At 39.8% G+C, this 19,176-nt stretch overlaps 1 protein-coding gene across 1 annotated transcript; it reads right to left on the bottom strand.

Annotated features, from left to right (window-relative positions):
- Window positions 1-17,176: 17,176 nt before the first annotated feature.
- Window positions 17,177-17,560, bottom strand: LOC121865811 (EPM2A-interacting protein 1-like). Its single transcript, XM_042365373.1, has one exon. The coding sequence runs from the start codon at window positions 17,558-17,560 to the stop codon at window positions 17,177-17,179; it is 384 nt and encodes a 127-aa protein (XP_042221307.1).
- Window positions 17,561-19,176: the final 1,616 nt, after the last annotated feature.

Here is a 19,176-nt window from a genome sequence, read left to right as displayed (position 1 = left end):
GAGATACGTGAAGATGCCTTAATATATTGTGAACTTTTTATGGTATAAAATTAAGAAGTTTGGTGGCACTTAGTGGATAGAAAGGACCCAAGGGAAACGATAGTGAGGGAGGCCTTCTCCCAGCCTGTGGGATAATGATGATGATGATGATGATAATGATGATGACGGTCATGGTGATGATGATGATGATGATGATGACGGTCATGGTGATGATGATGATGGTGATGATGGTGATGATGATGATGGTGATGATGATGATGATGACGGTCATGGTGATGATGATGATGGTGATGATGATGATGATGATGACGGTCATGGTGATGATGATGATGATGACGGTCATGGTGATGATGATGATGGTGATGATGGTGATGATGATGGTGATGACGACGGTCATGTTGATGATGATGATGACGGTCATGGTGATGATGATGATGGTGAGGCTGATAACAACAACAAGGCCAAAGCCAACAACAACAATAATAATAATAATAATAATAATAATAATAATAATAATAATAATAATAATAGATCAATCTTCGTGTCATATCTTTACTAGGTCAGTCACACTCGTAACATCCAGCTGACGGTGTCATATAACAGAGTTAGGCTGTAGTAGGTCGTTAGTTCTTCCTGTGCTTGTTCGTCGCCTTGGGGGGGGAGGGTAATATCGTTTAATCAAATCCACCACGATCGTTTTTAACACCAAACGGTTCTTCTTTCCGCGAACTGTATAATCTCCTCCTAATTTCATGTTGAACTGCAAAGTAAGAATTAGGAGAATCACTATTTCATAAGTTCGTAGTTTTGAAAAATAATATCGGAAAATATGCCGACAATTGACAATGTTCCAGCACCACCACCTTCCTCTCGTTGTGATTAAAAAGTTAGAGTCACTCTTCATCCTCTTAACTTCCGGGAGTCACTACAGAACTGAAGCCACCCGAACCCGAGGTGAATTTTTATTTAATTTTTAAAGTGTAGGTTGTTGTGGCGGCTGACCCAGGTGCTCTGGCCGAGATCCTTGTAAGATACGTAATGTAATAATAATAATAAGAGAATCTTACAAGGTCATCCACGAGAGGAATACTGTTTGAACGGTACTCGGAAAAAATGGCACCGGAAAAATGGCACCGTAAATATGGCACAGGAAAAAATGAAACAATTCTCATACTACGAAAGAATGGCACAACAAATTTCACTTCGAGCTCACGAACCACAAACGAGCTAACGAGCCTATGTTTGAAGCTATCCAGCGTATTAGAGTTAATGGTGATGTTTGGTAACTTGTTATATCACCTTTGTTTATCCCTGACTTCCATTTATACACTTCGATCATATCGCCCCTCACTCTACGTCTCTCGAGGGAGTGCAGATTAAGATGCTTTAACCTGTCTCTGTACTCAAGGTTCCTAATGCCCAGGATTAGTCTTATCATTCTCCTCTGAATTCTTTCAAGGGAGTCTATAATTCTATATTCATTCTGTAGTACGGTGACCAGAATTGAACTGCGTAATCCAAGTGAGGTCTCACAAGCGCAAGATATAGTTTTAGGATGACCTCGCTAGTCTTGTAACTAAAACTCCTTTGTATGAACCCAAGTACTTTATTAGCCTTGCTTCGAGCAAATAAACATTGTTTACTTGGCTGAAGATTCCTACTTATCATTTCTCCTAAATCTTTCTCGCAGTCGGATTTCTCAATAGCATCGTTGTTCAACGGGGTATCTGGTTTCCCTGTTTACATCTCATATACTGAGTACTTTACATTGTCCACATTGAATTTCATCTGCCATTTTTCAGACCATTCGAAAAATTTGTTTAGATATTCCTGTAATTTTGTGGAGTCCTTGTCAGATTTAATAGCACGCCCTATTTTAGTGTCATCAGCAAATTTACTTATGTTGCTGTCTACGCGGTATCTATGTCGTTTATGTATATAATAAATAATAATGGTCCAAGTACTGAGCCTTGGGGAACTCCACTAGTGACGTTGCTCCAATCGGATTCAGTGCCGTTAATGCTCACTCGCTGTTTCCTATCCTGTAACCACACCCTAATCCATTTTAGAATATCTCCTTTAATGCCACGAGCCTCCACTTTTGTTATTAGTCATTCATGGGGGACTCTCTCGAAGGCTTTGCTAAAGTCGAGATATGCCACATCATAATTGTGCCCCTCGTCCACTGATTCGAAAACAGATGAAAAGAATGTTAATAGATTAGTTAGGCATGAATGCCCGCTTGTGAAGCCATGTTGGGAATCATTGATCAACTTGTGCTTCTCCAGGTGATTTCGAATAGAGTTTTAAATGATTGCTTCCAGTAATTTGCCTACAATTGATGATAGACTGATTGGACGGTAGTTAGAGGATAAGTGATCTACCTCCCTTCTTGAAAATCGGTATTACATTCGCTATCCTCCAGGATTCTGGTACTACACCCGTTTTTAAGGACATGTTAAACAAATTTGCTAAGGGCATACTAAGCTCTACCTTACTTTCCTTTAATACTCTGGCAAATATCTCATCTGGACCAGGTGACTTATTAGTTTGTCTATTTGCTTACTAACATCGCTAATAGTCACTACTATCTCGCTTCATTTATTTTCTTCACTGTTTCTGTATAGAGTCGGTGCCTCGGGTAATATGTTTACATTTTCGGTGGTGAAAACTGTTAACAAGTATTTATTCAGATTATTGCTCATTTCTCCGTCGTTATCAGTTAGCTCGCCGGTATCTGACTGTATTGGTCCAATCTTTTCTCATGTTTTAGTTCGATACATTTAAGGTTTGACTTCGCCTCCCTTGCTACCTTCGGTTCATTATTCATCTTTGCTTCATATGCAAATGCATATTTTGCGTGATTTCTATGATAAATGCATATTACCTAGATAACTGCATATAAATGCATATTTTGGTAAAATATTCATCTGGCAGTATCTCTTTGTTGCCACTGAATGAGCACACGTGGTACTGGGAGGTGAGGTGAGGTGTGGTTAGGTGAAGTGAGGTGAGGTCACGTCGCTTTAATCTGTTGGTTAATGGTGTTCTTGATGAACTGAAAAGTTTGCAGTCTGATGCTTACTATGGTAAACTGAGTAACGTGTTGTACAAAAACAAGGTATTTGAAAAGCTGAAAAAAGTCAGTCAGATAATGTCTGGTGATGCTATTATTGACGAGACGGTACAGCCACTCACTATGTCAGACCTCCTATGTATGAAACATGCACCAATCGTCTCGTGTGATGTAGAAAGGGTGTTCTCAGAATATAAAGCTATGCTGACAGACAACAGGCGGGGTTTTAACTTTGAGAACTTACGCCACCATGTCATCATCAAATGCAACCACAATCTGTAATGTCTGAAAATATGTCAGTCTATAATGTAAATACATGTTCATATATATTTTTTGAAGCACTTTCACATATATATGTTAAATACATTACGTATATTGCTTAATAAACATTAACATTAGTTTATATTAACTATTTTGTTTCCGTATAACCTGCATTCTTGGCTTTATAAGTGAGATATAAATGCATATTTCCCCTGTTTTAGTGCATATTTGCATGCATATTTCATGGTTTTTTAGTGCATAACTATCCGGGCCCTACTTATAATAATCTCGGAGGTAAAGTTCACCACGATTTATTCTCCTACCTAAAGCCTTCCTTTTTCCAATAATATTCTTTAAGTAATTATTTATCAATTTAGGGACATTGTTGTTTGATCTGAGTTTTATGTATGGTATGTTATGCTTTTGTGCATTAAGTAACTCACTCTTTAAGTTGTCGTCAACCTCAGATCTCGTTACCAGGTCATCCTCAATAGTCAGGTCTCCAGGTGAGGTGAGGTCGCCCTCTGTGGGTACATTGTGTGAATGTGTGAGGTCACCTCATGTGAGGTCATGTAATTCACCCCCAAGTGTGACACCCCTTCCCTCAGCTGTCTCTTCAAACTATCAAAGTTTGCCCTTCTGATATCTGGGACTTTAGTGGAATTTTCCATGCGTCACCTCTGAAATTCTAACTGGAGATATGTTAGAAGTATTTAAGTCGGTGAAAGGAATCAATAAAGGGGATATAGATAAAGTTCTTATAATATCCGAGCAGGATAGGACTCGGAGCAATGGATTCAAGTTGGATAAGTTTAGGTTTAGGAGGGAGATAGGAAGAAACTGGTTCACAAATAGGGTGGTGGACGAGTGAAACAAGCTTAGCAACTTTGTAGTAAGTGCGGGAACTCTGGAAAGTTTCAAAAGGAGGCTAGATAGATTCATGGATGATAGAGAGTGGTAGTAACTCTCGACAGGAGCTGCCATGCACAGGCCAACCGGCCTATTGCAGACTCCTTATTTTCTTATGTTCTTTGTGATCGCTGTTAGCAAGTCCGTTCCCTACCTCGACATTATTATTGAGGTTACCTCTGTTTGACGGAACTAAATCGAGTATATTATTACCCCGGGTGGGTTCGGTTATATGTTCGCTTAGGAAACAGTCCTGGATTGTTTCAAGAAAATCCTCTGATTCTGAGTTACCCGTAAAGTCAATCCAATCTATTTGGCTAAAGTTAAAGTCGCCTACTATACAGACTTTGCTATGTATGGAAGCCCTGCGCATTTTATCCCAAACAAGTCGCTCATTAACTCTATCAACATTAGGAGGTCTATATATTACTACTGTGATTAATTTTTCCCTACCATCGATTAATTCTATCCAAACTGTTTCTGTATTCCGCTTAGTTTTTATTTCCTTATTTATTTCACACTTTAGATTATCCCTGACATAGATTGCTACTCCGCCTCCTTTCCTAATCTTCCTATCGGTATGGAATAACTTGTAACCTGCAATTTGGTATTTGACAGGTAACTCACGTGAGTCTAGGTTTATCCATGTTTCGGTGAATGATATTATATCGATTTTTTCAGTACATACCAACGCCCTGATTTCATTCATTTTCTTTATCATACTTTTACTGTTTGCGTAGTAGACATTTAAGTTAAACGTGTTCTGAGTCCTCTCTTTGTCGCGTTTAGGTTTTGTCATAATTCCTAGCACTATTTCCCTGTAGCCTTTCACTTTGTTTAACCGCTCCCACTGAGTCTCCCCCACCCCCGTGCTCATATGTTTTCCTAGCAGTTTAAAGACTTCGACATCTTTTGAACTGTCCTCTGGAGAGAGCCAGCCAGGGTTGCCACCCCATCCCTAGACAGATGCACCCCCATCCCTAGCATAAAGGTCCCTTCTGCCGTAGAAGTTGTCCCAGTTGTCAATGAATGGGACTGATATTGACTTGCAATATCTGTCAAGACGGCCGTTGACACCAACTGCCCTTGACAACCATTCATTGCCAACTCTCCTTCTAGGCAGGACACCACATTGATAGGGATCCCTCCCTTCGACCTAATACGTTCTATAACTGCCTTGAACTTATCAAGAAGCTCCTCACTCCTACACCGGCCAATATCATTGCCTCCTGCACTGAGGCAGATAATGGGTTTGTTCCCATTACGAGACAAGATATTGTCCATCCTGTCAACTATATCTCCCATCTCATTTCCTGGCAAACACACCCTCATCCTATTTTTATTTTTACCACAAAAAGCTCTGTCCAGGTACCTTACCAGGGAATCGCCAGCAATTAAGGTTTTCGTACCTTCCTTTTCAACCTTGTCCCTGACTATGCTAACTTCCAATTCGTCTATCAAAATACTGAAAGAGTTGGTACACTTAGCTGTTGTTGTCGTATCCTTGGTGTGTTTTTTTACCACCAGTTTGGTCGTCCCTCTCGTCACAACCTTCCATTCGCCTGAGTTTTCGTCAGACACGGGCTATAACTTCCTTTAATTTAAAATTTTCTTCCCTTCCTTGGCCCTCTCTAACCTGGCCCTCTGAAGGGCACAGCCCTGTTCACAAGCAGCACTAGCCATTACTGACAATTTATCCCGGGAGCTAAGTCTGCCGTGGCCTTTCCTCTAGTGAGGTCAGAACACAAAACACAAAATCAAGCAGCGAAAATTTAGACACAGCAAAATGTCTCTTAAAAGTGCAATGGAAAGCGTAACAACACTACGCGAACCATTGTTGATGCAATCAGAATACAATACAGAAGAGATTGTTGAAACTACAAAAAAACTTTATGACTCGAGACTTTAAACTTAAGTCTAGTAATATTTTATGAGAGTAAACGAAGTGAGATACCATCATTTGTTTAGGTCATATACACCTTCACTACAACGGCCAAAAGAGATACAATAACAAAATAAAAGGCGAGAAGAATATATTAGTAAGGACTTCTATTCTGCTGTTCTTCGACAATACTGGTGATGTGTGGCTTTTGATGATACCTTTACTCCAGACATACAGATCCAACCTTGGCCACTGTGGATACAGGAAACCCGAAAGGCACAAAGTTTAGAAAGCGATGAATCGTTTGAGAAACACTTTGAAAACAAATGTTTTCCATAACAGGTCAACATTATGTTTGGCCGCATAAAGTACGGCATGAACATTACGTGCGTGCCTTGCTTACTGAAGATGATAAACTCACTTTACCGTTTGTGACACCATTTTGGGCAAAAATGTTTTATAAATATTCCAAACATAGCTACTGACTACCTCCTTGCCACGACAAACTAATACAACACAGAACAAGTTGCAACTGTCTATGGTTTGGGGGCGCGGCGGCCTACTGAAGACAACACTCCCTCTTGCCTCAGGTTATTCTAAAATTTACTACTTGTCAGCACAGGTCAACGTGTTATCCCGCAGTGTAGATGTGCTGACGCTGGAGTGACGTGTTCACCAGCATGCCAAGGTGAGGATGAGTTATACATCCTGCAGGTGAGCATAACATAAGTGACAGCGAAGAGTGTGACGCTGGACACTCAGGGTGATAAATGCATCATAGATGACGTAGACGCTGCTGGCTGTGTTTCATAAGTAACAAATCTTCCGTGACTAATTGTTGTGCTGGTAGTTAGTTTAGTTTTGCATACCAATTGCAGTAGTTATATAATGGTTATTTGGGGAAATACACGGACAACAGTTTATGTTATTTAACTGATGCACATTTATTGTAGTTAAGCTGAGTTGTACAACGAGTCGAATAAACTTTATATAAAACTAACAGTTCTGTAACAACTGGTGTAGAGAAGCAACAAACTATCCCCGAGGCTTAATACTTAATGTGTTACGTCTAAAGGGATTAATGCTATCTCTTTGTTGTAAAACAAGTAGTATGTATTTGTTAATAAAATAACATTTACTTTTACTGTAATTGCTTGTGAAACAGAATTTTTTCTGAATTTCTGTGCACAAAAAGGGTACGCTTCTATCTCTGTGTTATGGCACTACTTGACAGACAGACAGACAGACAGACTGACACAGACAGACTAACGCGCACACACACACACAGGTCGTCACCCACCAGTATTGTACAGTGATTAGTATAATTCGCGAATTAGTTACCTGGACCGTGACGTTTACACATTGTTACAGTTTTAATATCAACATAATTATACATAAGTAACAGACATATTAATTTGTATAAGATAAATAACATCTTTTAGAACATTAATGAAGAACACGACAAACTAAACGAGCACATAAAGACAACTTCTGTCTCTTGGTTTAATTAACTATGTAAACAGAGAGACAGTAGCAGCAGGATCACATTTATCATAGTCTTTATAAATTTCAAAAGTGTAAAATATAATACAAATGACATATTTACAATTAGAGTTATTCCTTTCATTTATTTTCCAGGCCTCAGGTATAATTCTCACTTTTGATGTTTTGTCTGTCCAGTAGAATTAAGGAAATGCATTGAAACTTTGATCAAATAAAAGTTTAGGTAAATATGTATAAGGTGACAGACTTAATTCATACACATAACACACAGGCGCACCCACACACACATTCTCTCTCTCTCTTTCCATCACCCTTCCTTCGTTTACTTCCAAGATCATTATAACCATTCGTGTCCTTTCATCCACATTCAACATGCTGGACCAACAGTAAGACCCACACCCAACATGCTGGACCAACAGTAAGACCCACACCCAACATGCTGGACCAACATTAAGACCCACACCCAACATGCTGGACCAACAGTAAGACCTACACCCAACATGCTAGACCAATCAGTAGGACCCACACCCAACATGCTGGACCAACAGTAAGACCCACACCCAACATGCTGGACCAACAGTATGACCCACACCCAACATGCTGGGACCAACAGTAAGACCCACACCCAACATGACCAACACACCAACATGCTGGACCAATCAGTAGGACCCACACCCAACATGCTGGACCAATCAGTAGGACCCACACCCAACATGCTGGACCAACAGTAAGACCCACACCCCAACATGCTGGACCAACAGTATGACCCACACCCAACATGCTGGACCAACAGTGGGACCCAACACCAATCAGTACCCACACCCAACATGCTGGACCCCACACCCAACATGCTGGACCAACAGTAGGACCCACACCCAACATGCTGGACCAACAGTATGACCCACACCCAACATGCTGGACCAACAGTAGGACCCACACCCAACATGCTGGACCAACAGTATGACCCACACCCAACATGCTGGACCAACAGTAGGACCCACACCCAACATGCTGGACCAACAATTCCGTACATCACCCCTCATCCCAGTGTATAGTACAATACCCATAGTGTAATAGACACCTTGTTTACCCCTGATCAGTACAGCACCTCTCACACCTGTGTTGTTCTCGTCATCAATTGGTGCTTGCACAGGCGACCACCAGCCCCAAGCTTTCCTATTCACCCTGCGATGACAGGCGCATGGAAGCTACACGAGACTAGCGTTCACCCTTAAAAAGTCTGCCTGCAGTGGGACTGAGTACAAGGTAAAATAGTGTATGTTGGAGGCAGCCATAACACTTGAAAATTTGATCCAGGATGATACTGGACAACATGACCCTAAAAACACATGAAACTGATCTTGTACTATCGCTTATTTATTTCAAATAGCATATATATATATATATATATATATATATATATATATATATATATATATATATATATATATATATATATATATATATATATATATATATATATATATATATATGCTGATAACCACAAGAAAAGAAGAAAACACGAAGTTCCCAAGCGCTTTCGTGTAATTCATATCTTCAGGGGTGTCTTTGCACGAAAGAGCTTGGGAACTTCGTGTTTTCTTCTTTCCTTGTGGTTATCAGCATATACCTGGATCACGCGCAACTACAGTGATTTACTTGCATGCATATATATATATATATATATATATATATATATATATATATATATATATATATATATATATATATATATATATATATATATATATATATATATGTGTATATATGTGTGTGTGAATAAAGCAAAGCCAGTAGAACAGTTGTATTGTAAATTAATCTGTCAACTTTCAAACGCTGAGTAACGATGTTATGTGAAGTTATAGCCATTAATGTCGAGTGTCGTCAATATTTATATAAGTTCCCCCTCATGTTAATGACGGCCCACTTTTGCCGACAAGTGATGAGATAAAATTTGTTTATCTGTTATAATCCAATACTGCGGGAACAAACAATACTCTCGGTTTGGGATTAAACTTATCTCTCTTTCTCTCTGTCTCTCACAGTTGTAATAATAATTATCACAGACGCTTTCATAATAACTTAACTAAGTTTGTGGTTCACTTACAATTTGCGGTTTACTTACAATATCTGAAATTCGTAATATGAAAATCTTCCAAATTGGCAAAAAAAAATTAATTTCGATTTTTTTACAAATTTCTTCAAAATAAGTAAATAAAATAAAAATTTATTTCTCTTTAAAATTTTCTTATTTTCCATCAAGAATAACTAATATAAATCTTGTGGCTGTAATGATTGTTTATCAGAGCCCAGAGAAATACAACACATATAACAGTAAGTAGATTCCCACGTCTGACCTCGCTTCAGTAGTTCTGACCTCGCTTGGGGAAAGGTCACGGCAGACTTAGCTCCCGGGGCTAAATTGTCGGTAATGGCTAGTGCTAGTTGTGAACAGGGCTGTGCCCTTCTGAGGGCTGAGCTAATGGCCGAGTTAGTGAAGGTCAAAGAAGAAAACTTGAAATTAAAGGAAGTGATAGCGAGGATAAAGGAAGAAGACACGAGACAAGAAAATCCCGTGTCTGACGAAAACTCAGGCGAATGGAAGGTTGTGCAGAGAGGAAGGACCAAAATGGTAGTGAGAAAAGACACCAAGGAAACGACAACAAATAAGTGTAAAAACTCTTTTAGTCCTTTTATAGACGAATTGGACGTTGCCAAAGTCAGGGACAGGGCTGACAAGGAAGGTACGAAATCCTTAATTGTTGGCGATTCCCAGGTAGGGTACCTGGATAGAGCTTTTTGTGGTAAAAATGAAAATAGGATGAGGGTGTGTTTACCAGGAGCTGGGGTGGGGGATATAGTTGACAGGATGGACAATATCTTGTCTGGTATTGAGAACAGACCCATTATCTGCCTCAGTGCAGGAGGCAATGATATTGGCCGGTGTAGGAGTGAAGAGCTCCTTGATAAGTTCAAGACAGGTATTGAACTTATTAGGGTGAAGGGAGGGATCCCTCTCATACGTGGTGTCCTGCCTAGAAGGAGAGTTGGCAATAAATGGTTGTCAAGGGCAGTTGGTGTCTACGGCCGTCTTGACAGATATTGCAAATCAATATCAGTCCCATTCATTGACAACTGGGACAACTTTTATGGCAGAAGGGACCTTTATGCTAGGGATGGGGTGCATCTGTCTAGGGAGGGGTGGCAGCCCTGGCTGGCTCTCTCGAGAGGGTGGTGCAAAAGATGTCGAAGTCTTTAAACTGCTAGGGGGAACATATGGGCACAGACGTGGAGGAGACTGCTGTGGGAGCGGGTAAACAAAGTGAAATGTTGCAGGGAAACAGTGCTAGGAATGAGGACAAAACTAAATTAGGCAGTGAGTTAAAACCTAAACGCATCAAAGAATGGACTCCGAACACGACCAACTTAAATGTCTACTTCGTAAACAGTAGGAGTATGAGAAACAAAATGGATGAAATGAGGGCGTTGGTATGTACGAAAAAAATCGATATAATAGCATTCACCGAAACATGGATAAATTTAGACTCATGAGAGTTACCTGCCGAATACCAAATTGCAGGTTACAATTTATTCCATACCGATAGGTAGATTAGGAAAGGAGGCAGAGTAGCAATATATGTCAGGCGTTAATCTGAAGTGTGAAATAAATAAGGAAATAAAAACTGAACTAAATACAGAAACAATTTGGAAAGAATTAATCGATGGGAGGGATAAATTAATCACAAGAGTAATATATAGACCTCCTAATCTTGATATTGTTAATGATTGACTTATTTGGGATGAAATGCACAGGGCTTCCAGGCATAGCAAAGTCTGTATAGTAGGCGACTTTAACTTTAGCCAAATAAATTGGATTGACCTTATGAGTAACTCAGAATCAGATGATTTTCTTTAAACAGTTCAGTAATGTTTTCTAAGTCAACATATAACCGAACCCACTCGGGTAATAATATACTCGATCTAGTTCTGTCAAACAGAGAAAACCTTATTAGAAATGTCAAGGTAAGGAACGAACTTGCCAACAGCGATCACAAACAAATAAGATTTCAATTAAAATTTAATTGCAGTCGCAAAGAAAATTCCATTAAAGTCCCAGATTTCAGAAGGGCAAACATTGATAGGTTGAAAAGGAAGCTGAGAGAAGAGGCATTACATTTGGGGATGGATTACATGACGTCGCGTGAGGTGACCTCACTTTACCTGGAGACCTGACAACGGTATCCTCACAAAATATGACAGTTGAATATGACCTGATCACGAGATCTGAGGTTGATGAGTTCCACAACAATTTAAATAATGAGTTACTTAATGCACAAAGGCAAAACATACCATACAGAAAATTCAGATCAGACAACAATGACCTTAAATGGATAAATAATTATCTAAAGAATATTATAGGACAAAGGAAGGCTATAGGTAGAAGAATAAATCGCGGTGAAGTTTACCTCCGAGATTATTATAAGGTATTGGCCAGTAGGGTTAAGACCGAGATAAGAGAGGCAATGAGGAATAATGAAATGAATGTAGCAAGGGAAGCGAAGTGAAACCCCAAGGGATTCTTTCAAATGTATCAAAATAAACACGAGGAAAGATTGGACGAATACAGTCAGATACCGGCGAGCTAACTGATAAAGACGGAGAAATGAGCAATAATCTGAATAAATATTGTTCAACAGTTTTCACCACCGAAAATGTAAACATAATTGTAAACGCCTTGGTTAAGGACGTTCAGGTGACGGGCAAGTCGAAGGGAATGATTGAAACCCGCCTTTTGATGCATTCAATATTTATTGATGTGGTCAAAACCTGCAGAGAACAAGGCGTTCATTAGTATTACATGGTGAGCTATCTGATACATAATTAGTTAGATGATACAAAGTTCATAACTCTAATAATCTTAGTTACACTTCATTCCGCATTGTCTTATTTCTCCAGATAAAGCAGAAACGAGTAGGCATAATTAGTCCACAATATTTCAGTACTGAGGGGAATGTTATCACTTTGGCCTTACTTACAAGTGCCGGTCAATGCGAACCAGTATTGTGTTCCAAGGAACAATAGTACTGTGTAAATTGTTCCAGCACAAAAACTCGGCCAGGATTGGGAGTCGGTGTTCACCAGAGGGCTGGTTCTCACAGCATCACTCGAAAGGGCAATCTGCATCATGGAGGCCAGGCAGCCACGCCACCCTTTTCAAGAGGTATAGGGAAGCGCTGGGGAAGATTAGAGATAGGGGAGGGCTCCCGATAGTATGTGGGGAAGGTAGGAAGGGGGAGGGGTTGCACTCTTCGTCAAGGATACATTAAAATGTTGTATTAATTATTCAATAAAGGGTGAAATAGGAATCGAGTCTGTATGGGTAGAAATCACGGATGGAAGAGAAAAACTAATTATGGGAGTGATTTACAGGCCCCCCAAGTCTTGGGAAAGAAGCAGCTCAGCCCATATGGCAGGAAATGAGTAGGGCAGCAAAATATAACAACCTGTGCATTATGGGGGATTTCAACTTCAGAAATATAGACTGGGACAACATTGTAGGTGACTATGAATCTGAAGACTTCCTAGACGCAGTACAGGACAATTTCTTGAAAAAACTAATTACAGAACCTACTAGAGGTGACAATATATTAGACCTAGTATTAACAAATAAAGAAAATATTATCAGAGATATCACAGTAGGCGAAGAACTAGGTAACAGTGATCACAGAGAAATCAGGTTCACCCTAAATTGGGAAACGAAAAACAATGACAACATGGTCAGTGTCCCAAAGTTTCGGTTGGCGGATTATCAGGGGTTAAGAAGATACCTAGGTGAGGTCACCTGGGAACAGTCACATCAGTCCCCAGTAGGAAGGGGTGAGGTCATGACATAGGAATAAAGAAAGGAATATATAAGAAATTAAAGGGAGGGGAGGAGCAGCTCAGAAATAGGTATAATGAACTATCTAGGAATGTTAAGAAAAATGTAAGGAAAGCAAAGAGAGACTATGAAATCAAAATAGCAAGTTAATCCAAGGCGAATCCCAAGGGATTTTTCCAGGTATATAGAACAAAAGTCAAGGACTAAGTTGGGCCTTTACAGTCAGGGAGGGGAGGGGAGAAGTGATAAATGGCAGTGAAGAAATAAGCAAAGCATTGCACAACTACTTCTTATCAGTTTTCACAGAAGAAATTTGCAAGGAAATTCCAGAGGTGGAACTGATATTTAGGGGAACGGAAGAAGAAAAATTGAAGAATATCACTATCAGAAAAGAGGATGTTCTTAAGAGGATAAATAAACTAAAGAAGACAAAATCCCCAGGGCCGGACGAAATTTTCCCTCGAGTCTTGAAAGAGTGTAGGGAACAGATTAGCGGACCCCTAGTAAATTTATTTACAAAATCATTAGACACCGGAGTTGTGCCAGACTTGTGGAAGCAGGCAAATGTAGTACCCATATTCAAAAAGGGAGACAGAGCATCAGCGTCAAATTACTAGCCGATCAGTTTGACGTCAGTAGTGGGGCGTAGAGTTAGGGGAGATATGATAGAGGTGTTCAAGTGGGTAAGTGGGATTAACAAGGGTAAAATGGAAGATGCTCTGAAGCTCAGTAATAACGAAATAACTAGAACAAATGGCTTTAAATTAGATAAATTCCGATTCAGAAAGGATATAGGCAAGCACTGGTTTGGTAATAGAGTTGTGGATATGTGGAATAGGCTACCGAGTGCTATAGTAGGATCGGGGACGCTAGGGAGCTTCAAGACGAAGTTGGATAGGCACATGGAAGTGCTGGGATGGGTGTGAAAGGGATCTGCCCTGTATGGGCCAGTCGGCCTTCTGCAGTATCCCACTTTCTTATGTTCTTATGTTCTTATGTAAATTTCTTGAATCAATTATAGCAGATAACATCAGATCGCATTTAGAGAAAAGCAAATTAATCTACAGCTCTCAACGTGGGTTTACAAAGGGAAAATCTTGTCTAACAAATCTGACGTTTTTTAGGAAAGTCTTCGAGGTAGTAGATAATGACGAAAATTACGATGTTATTTACTTAGACTTTAGCAAAGCATTTGACAGAGTACCACATCAGAGGCTTCTGAGAAAAATTAAGGCTCATGGCATCGAGGGGAAAGTTGTAAATTGGATAAAATCATGGCTCACCGATAGAACGCAGAGGGTCAGCGTAGATGGTGTTAAATCTGAGTGGGGTCGTGTAACCAGTGGGGTTCCCCAGGGGTCAGTACTAGGCCCACTCTTGTTCATAATCTACATAAACGATCTAGATACTAGGATCAGCAGTGACATAAGCAAGTTTGCGGATGACACCAAAATAGGGCGGCAGATTAATTCAGGGCAGGATGCAAATGCATTACAGGAGTATCTAAATAAACTGCAGGGGTGGTCTGAAAAATGGCAAATGAAATTCAACACCAGCACGTGCACACGTACTTAATATTGGAAGAACAAATACTGTCAATTTATACAGCCTTAACAGCGTCACCCTAGAGAAGTCGTCTTGTGAAAGAGACCTAGGGGTACTTGTAAGCCCGGACGTACGGCCTAGAAAACAGCGCGTTAATGTTCGAAATAAGGCAAACAGAGTATTGGGTTTTATATCTAGAAGTGTAAGTAATAAGAGTGCAGAGGTCTTATTGCAACTATAACTGGCGCTAGTCAGGCCGCACCTCGATTATGCGGTTCAGTTCTGGTGCCCTTATTATAGAATGGATATCAATTCACTAGAGTCGGTGCAGCGAAGAAAGACGAAAATGATTCCGGGACTTAGAAACCGTCCATATGAGGATAGGTTAAAGAAACTAAACTTGCATTCCCTAAAAAGACGAAGAGTGCGGGGAGATATGATAGAAGTATTTAAGTGGGTGAAAGGTATCAATAAAGGTGATATAGATAAAGTTCTTATAATATCCGAGTAGGATAGGACACGGAGCAACGGATTTAAGTTGGATAAGTTTAGGTTTAGGAGGGAGATAAGAAGGAACTGGTTTACAAATAGGGTGGTGGACGAGTGGAACAAGCTTAGCAACTTTGTAGTAAATGCTGGAACGCTGGAAAGTTTCAAAAGGAGGCTGGATAGATTCATGGATGATAGAGTGGTAGTAACTCTCGACAGGAGCTGCCATGCACAGGCCAACCGGCCTATTGCAGACTCCTTATTTTCTTATGTTCTTATGTTCATCGAGGAGAGGTTGATTAGTGGCTCCTGGACAACCTTGTGATAGTTAACTGAGTAAATATCATCACTGTGCCGTCTCTAATAGCTTTCTTAAAGGTGTTTATCTTCCACTCAACTCTACAGGAAAGTCTGGAGTTTTAAAGTGTCAGTTCACCACACACACAGGCACACAACACTGCTTTAGCTGTAAACTACTAGAACCAAAACTCTGCAATATTCATAATACCTACACAATTTTTACCCTCGTTTATTACATCATGAAACTCGAACCTCGATAACCCAGAATTACGAAATATTTCTTAAAGCTAAAACAATATTCAACTTTGCATGTTGTATTACGAAGCTTTTAATTCTTCTACCCACAGCTGTGTAAGACTAACAAGGTCAAAACACCAATAAAACGTTATCCCGCCTTTGAGAATTTTACACCATAAAGTGAACAGTGTTAACGGCATGAAAGGATTAAAGAACAACGTATGTAACATTGTTCAAGTTTGCTTTTAGTTGACCACGTAAATAAAGGTTAACCTAACATTTTGTTTTCCTTTGCCTTTACACACCTATAATTCTGCAAAGCTTAATTATTAAATTTATTGTTAGCCAGCTTGGCTATCTGTTCGTTGACGCATTGTGTGCGATACTGAGTAAAATGAATTAGTTCAACGAGGAAGATAACCTTGGCCCCTTGACTACAATGATATAACCCTTTTGAGTAAGATCAAAGATTCTGTTACTACAGGAGGATGGAACGCTCCAATGGGCGAACAGGTTCACCTCCGAATGCGGCGCCACCAAGCGGCCGCTGTGTATAAAACACATTAAGACCATTGCGCCTTACATGATATTGTGCGATAACACCAGATTATTAAATTAAAACTATTTATGTGTAGTGAGTAAGCTATTGACATTCAACTTTACATATCTAAGAATAATTTTCAAAGCAACATAATGATAATTTTGCAGTAAAATACAATTATTTGGTTACTTAAGTAGTCAATTAGGGTAATAGACACCTTGTTCACACTAAGTGTTTTATACACAGCGGCCGCTTGGTGGCGCCACACTCGGAGGTGAACCTGTTCGGCCATTGGAGTATTCCATCTTCTTATAGCAGGGGTGGCCAACCTTTTGTGTGATGTGATCTACTTTTTCCACAGTTACCCTGACGCGATCTACCAGCCTAATATTCACCCATTGCCATAAAATACGCAGATTCGGAGAGAGAGAGAGAGAGAGAGAGAGAGAGAGAGAGAGAGAGCGTAAACAAATAATATTTTTCAATGATTGTTATGATATACGAGTATTATTAACATGACAAAATCATAAACTTACTTTACTAATGAGATGGTTAGCACTGCATGTTGTCTGCCAGCTTTGTGTAATTAGGACTGTAGGCGGTGACTGCTAGCCTCAAGCCAGCATCCAGGTGTTCATCTGACATTGTTGATCGGTATTTGGATTTGATGTGTTTCATGTGAGAAAATGTTGATTCACAAAGGTAGGTTGATCCAAAAAATGCTGTAAGGTACATGGCACATTTTCTGACAATGGGATATTTTTCTTCACTGAGAAGGTTCCAGAATCTTCCTCCTGTTGCCCTGGATTTGATCTGAATATCATTTTTAAGCTTCAGAAGCTCATTTTCAACCTCAGATATGTCCATGTTAAATACTGATGCCATTCTAGATGCAATATCTTCAACATTTGTGATTTTACCAAATGGAAAACACATATATGTGTAGGCTCGCTGGGCAAGGTTGCCAAATATGATTCTCTCTCTCTTTACTTTTGACAAGACTCCTCAATATCGAGTCGACTTTTTCATTACCAAATTCATTAATACAAGGTTTAACGTGTATTTGTAAACTTATAAAAGCAAATACCTGCCTAGTTTTAGCCTACAACTGACGACAACTTGCTGATCAGTTTCCTCACCAGGAACCAGCCAGCACCGGCCCGTATGAACGCGGACACTTCCTATCAGGTTCCGCCACACACAGCATGGCACAGTCGAAGTTTTTTGTATGTATCGCTCTAATGTGTCCGTAATGATAATCTATTCCCAGAAAAAAAATCTAAACAAATATAGTATCCCAATGATTATGAGTAAAATTTGAAGAGGATTTTTGTATGGCAGCTTAAGAAGGATGGATCATTAAGTTTAACTTTGTCACGCGATCGATCAGTCGATCGCGATCGACAGGTTGGCCACCCCTGTCTTATAGTAACAGAATCCTTGGTAAGATGCTGTAACTCTTTGAATACGACGACCCATTCTCTTGAGACAGATGACATTGTACTCCAGGGACTAACCCCTTGTGTACGGGGGCCCCTCTGTGCTGAATAAAATCGTCTGGTTTTAGCCAAATAATATATTAAAAGTTGCGTCCCCGTAGTGAATGGGATCGTGGAGATAGTCTACTAAGTATCTAGTGTCCTCTCAGTAACTCAGTTTTCTGTAAACAATTTGTGTACAAATATTTGGAAGTCATTACACATAGTAAAGCAGAGATTAGATTCACTTCTGAAGATTCTAACTTGTTTATGAATCTCGAGGGTGTGAAAGTTTCAAGAACCCGGTGTGAAGCTTTTTCTAATTAATTAGGTCGGGATGGGTTTGTTTTGGTTGGGTTTAGTGAAGAAACAGAGTGAAGTTTAGGTGAAATAGTTTGTCTTAAGGCAGATTCTGGAAGAATGAACTACCACTATTTTCTCAAAAAGGTTTTCTTCTGAATACCGGAACGGAGTTCGATACACACGTATCTGCTAAAACAACTCTTTAAAAAGTAGAAATATTTGCAAGGGACGTGAGTGCTCTCTCCCCCTCCCTCTAGACACTGTAACGCAATGCAACTAGTAAGTTGAACTGATTTGAAATTCCTTTGGTAAACAAGATTCACGTGGAAGTGGGTAATCAATACTGGTGAGCATCCTACATCAGACATCCCTTTACTGTGACGTAGTGTTTGGCAACAATCAGTGGCCTGTCAGCTGACTCACGGTGTAAACACTGGTTGACTGCGAGGAAAGTTCTACCTACTGCATGTCTGTCTCTCTTTCTTGATTTTTATTTACATATCCATCTCTTCCTTTTAGTCACTCTGCTCTCCCAATGTCCCTGTTTCTCCTATACCTTTTGAAAGAGAAAGAGACAGATAGAGATTCATAAAACAAATAAAATAAAGTACAATATAATAAGAGTTGCAAAATTTCCCTGTACTAGACAACTTTCCTTCTTAACAACTTTTCGTTAAAACTTTTGTTCAGATGCTAAGTGTTAACCTACACGCAACCATGATAAGAAAGGAACCTGTGCGCGGCTACGACTACTGATCAACCTGTAAGTGA

Source organism: Homarus americanus, unplaced genomic scaffold (genome assembly GCF_018991925.1).
Source record: "Homarus americanus isolate GMGI-L3 unplaced genomic scaffold, GMGI_Hamer_2.0 scaffold31499, whole genome shotgun sequence".
Taxonomy (NCBI): domain Eukaryota; kingdom Metazoa; phylum Arthropoda; class Malacostraca; order Decapoda; family Nephropidae; genus Homarus; species Homarus americanus.
This window is presented reverse-complemented; position numbering and strand designations above follow the sequence as displayed.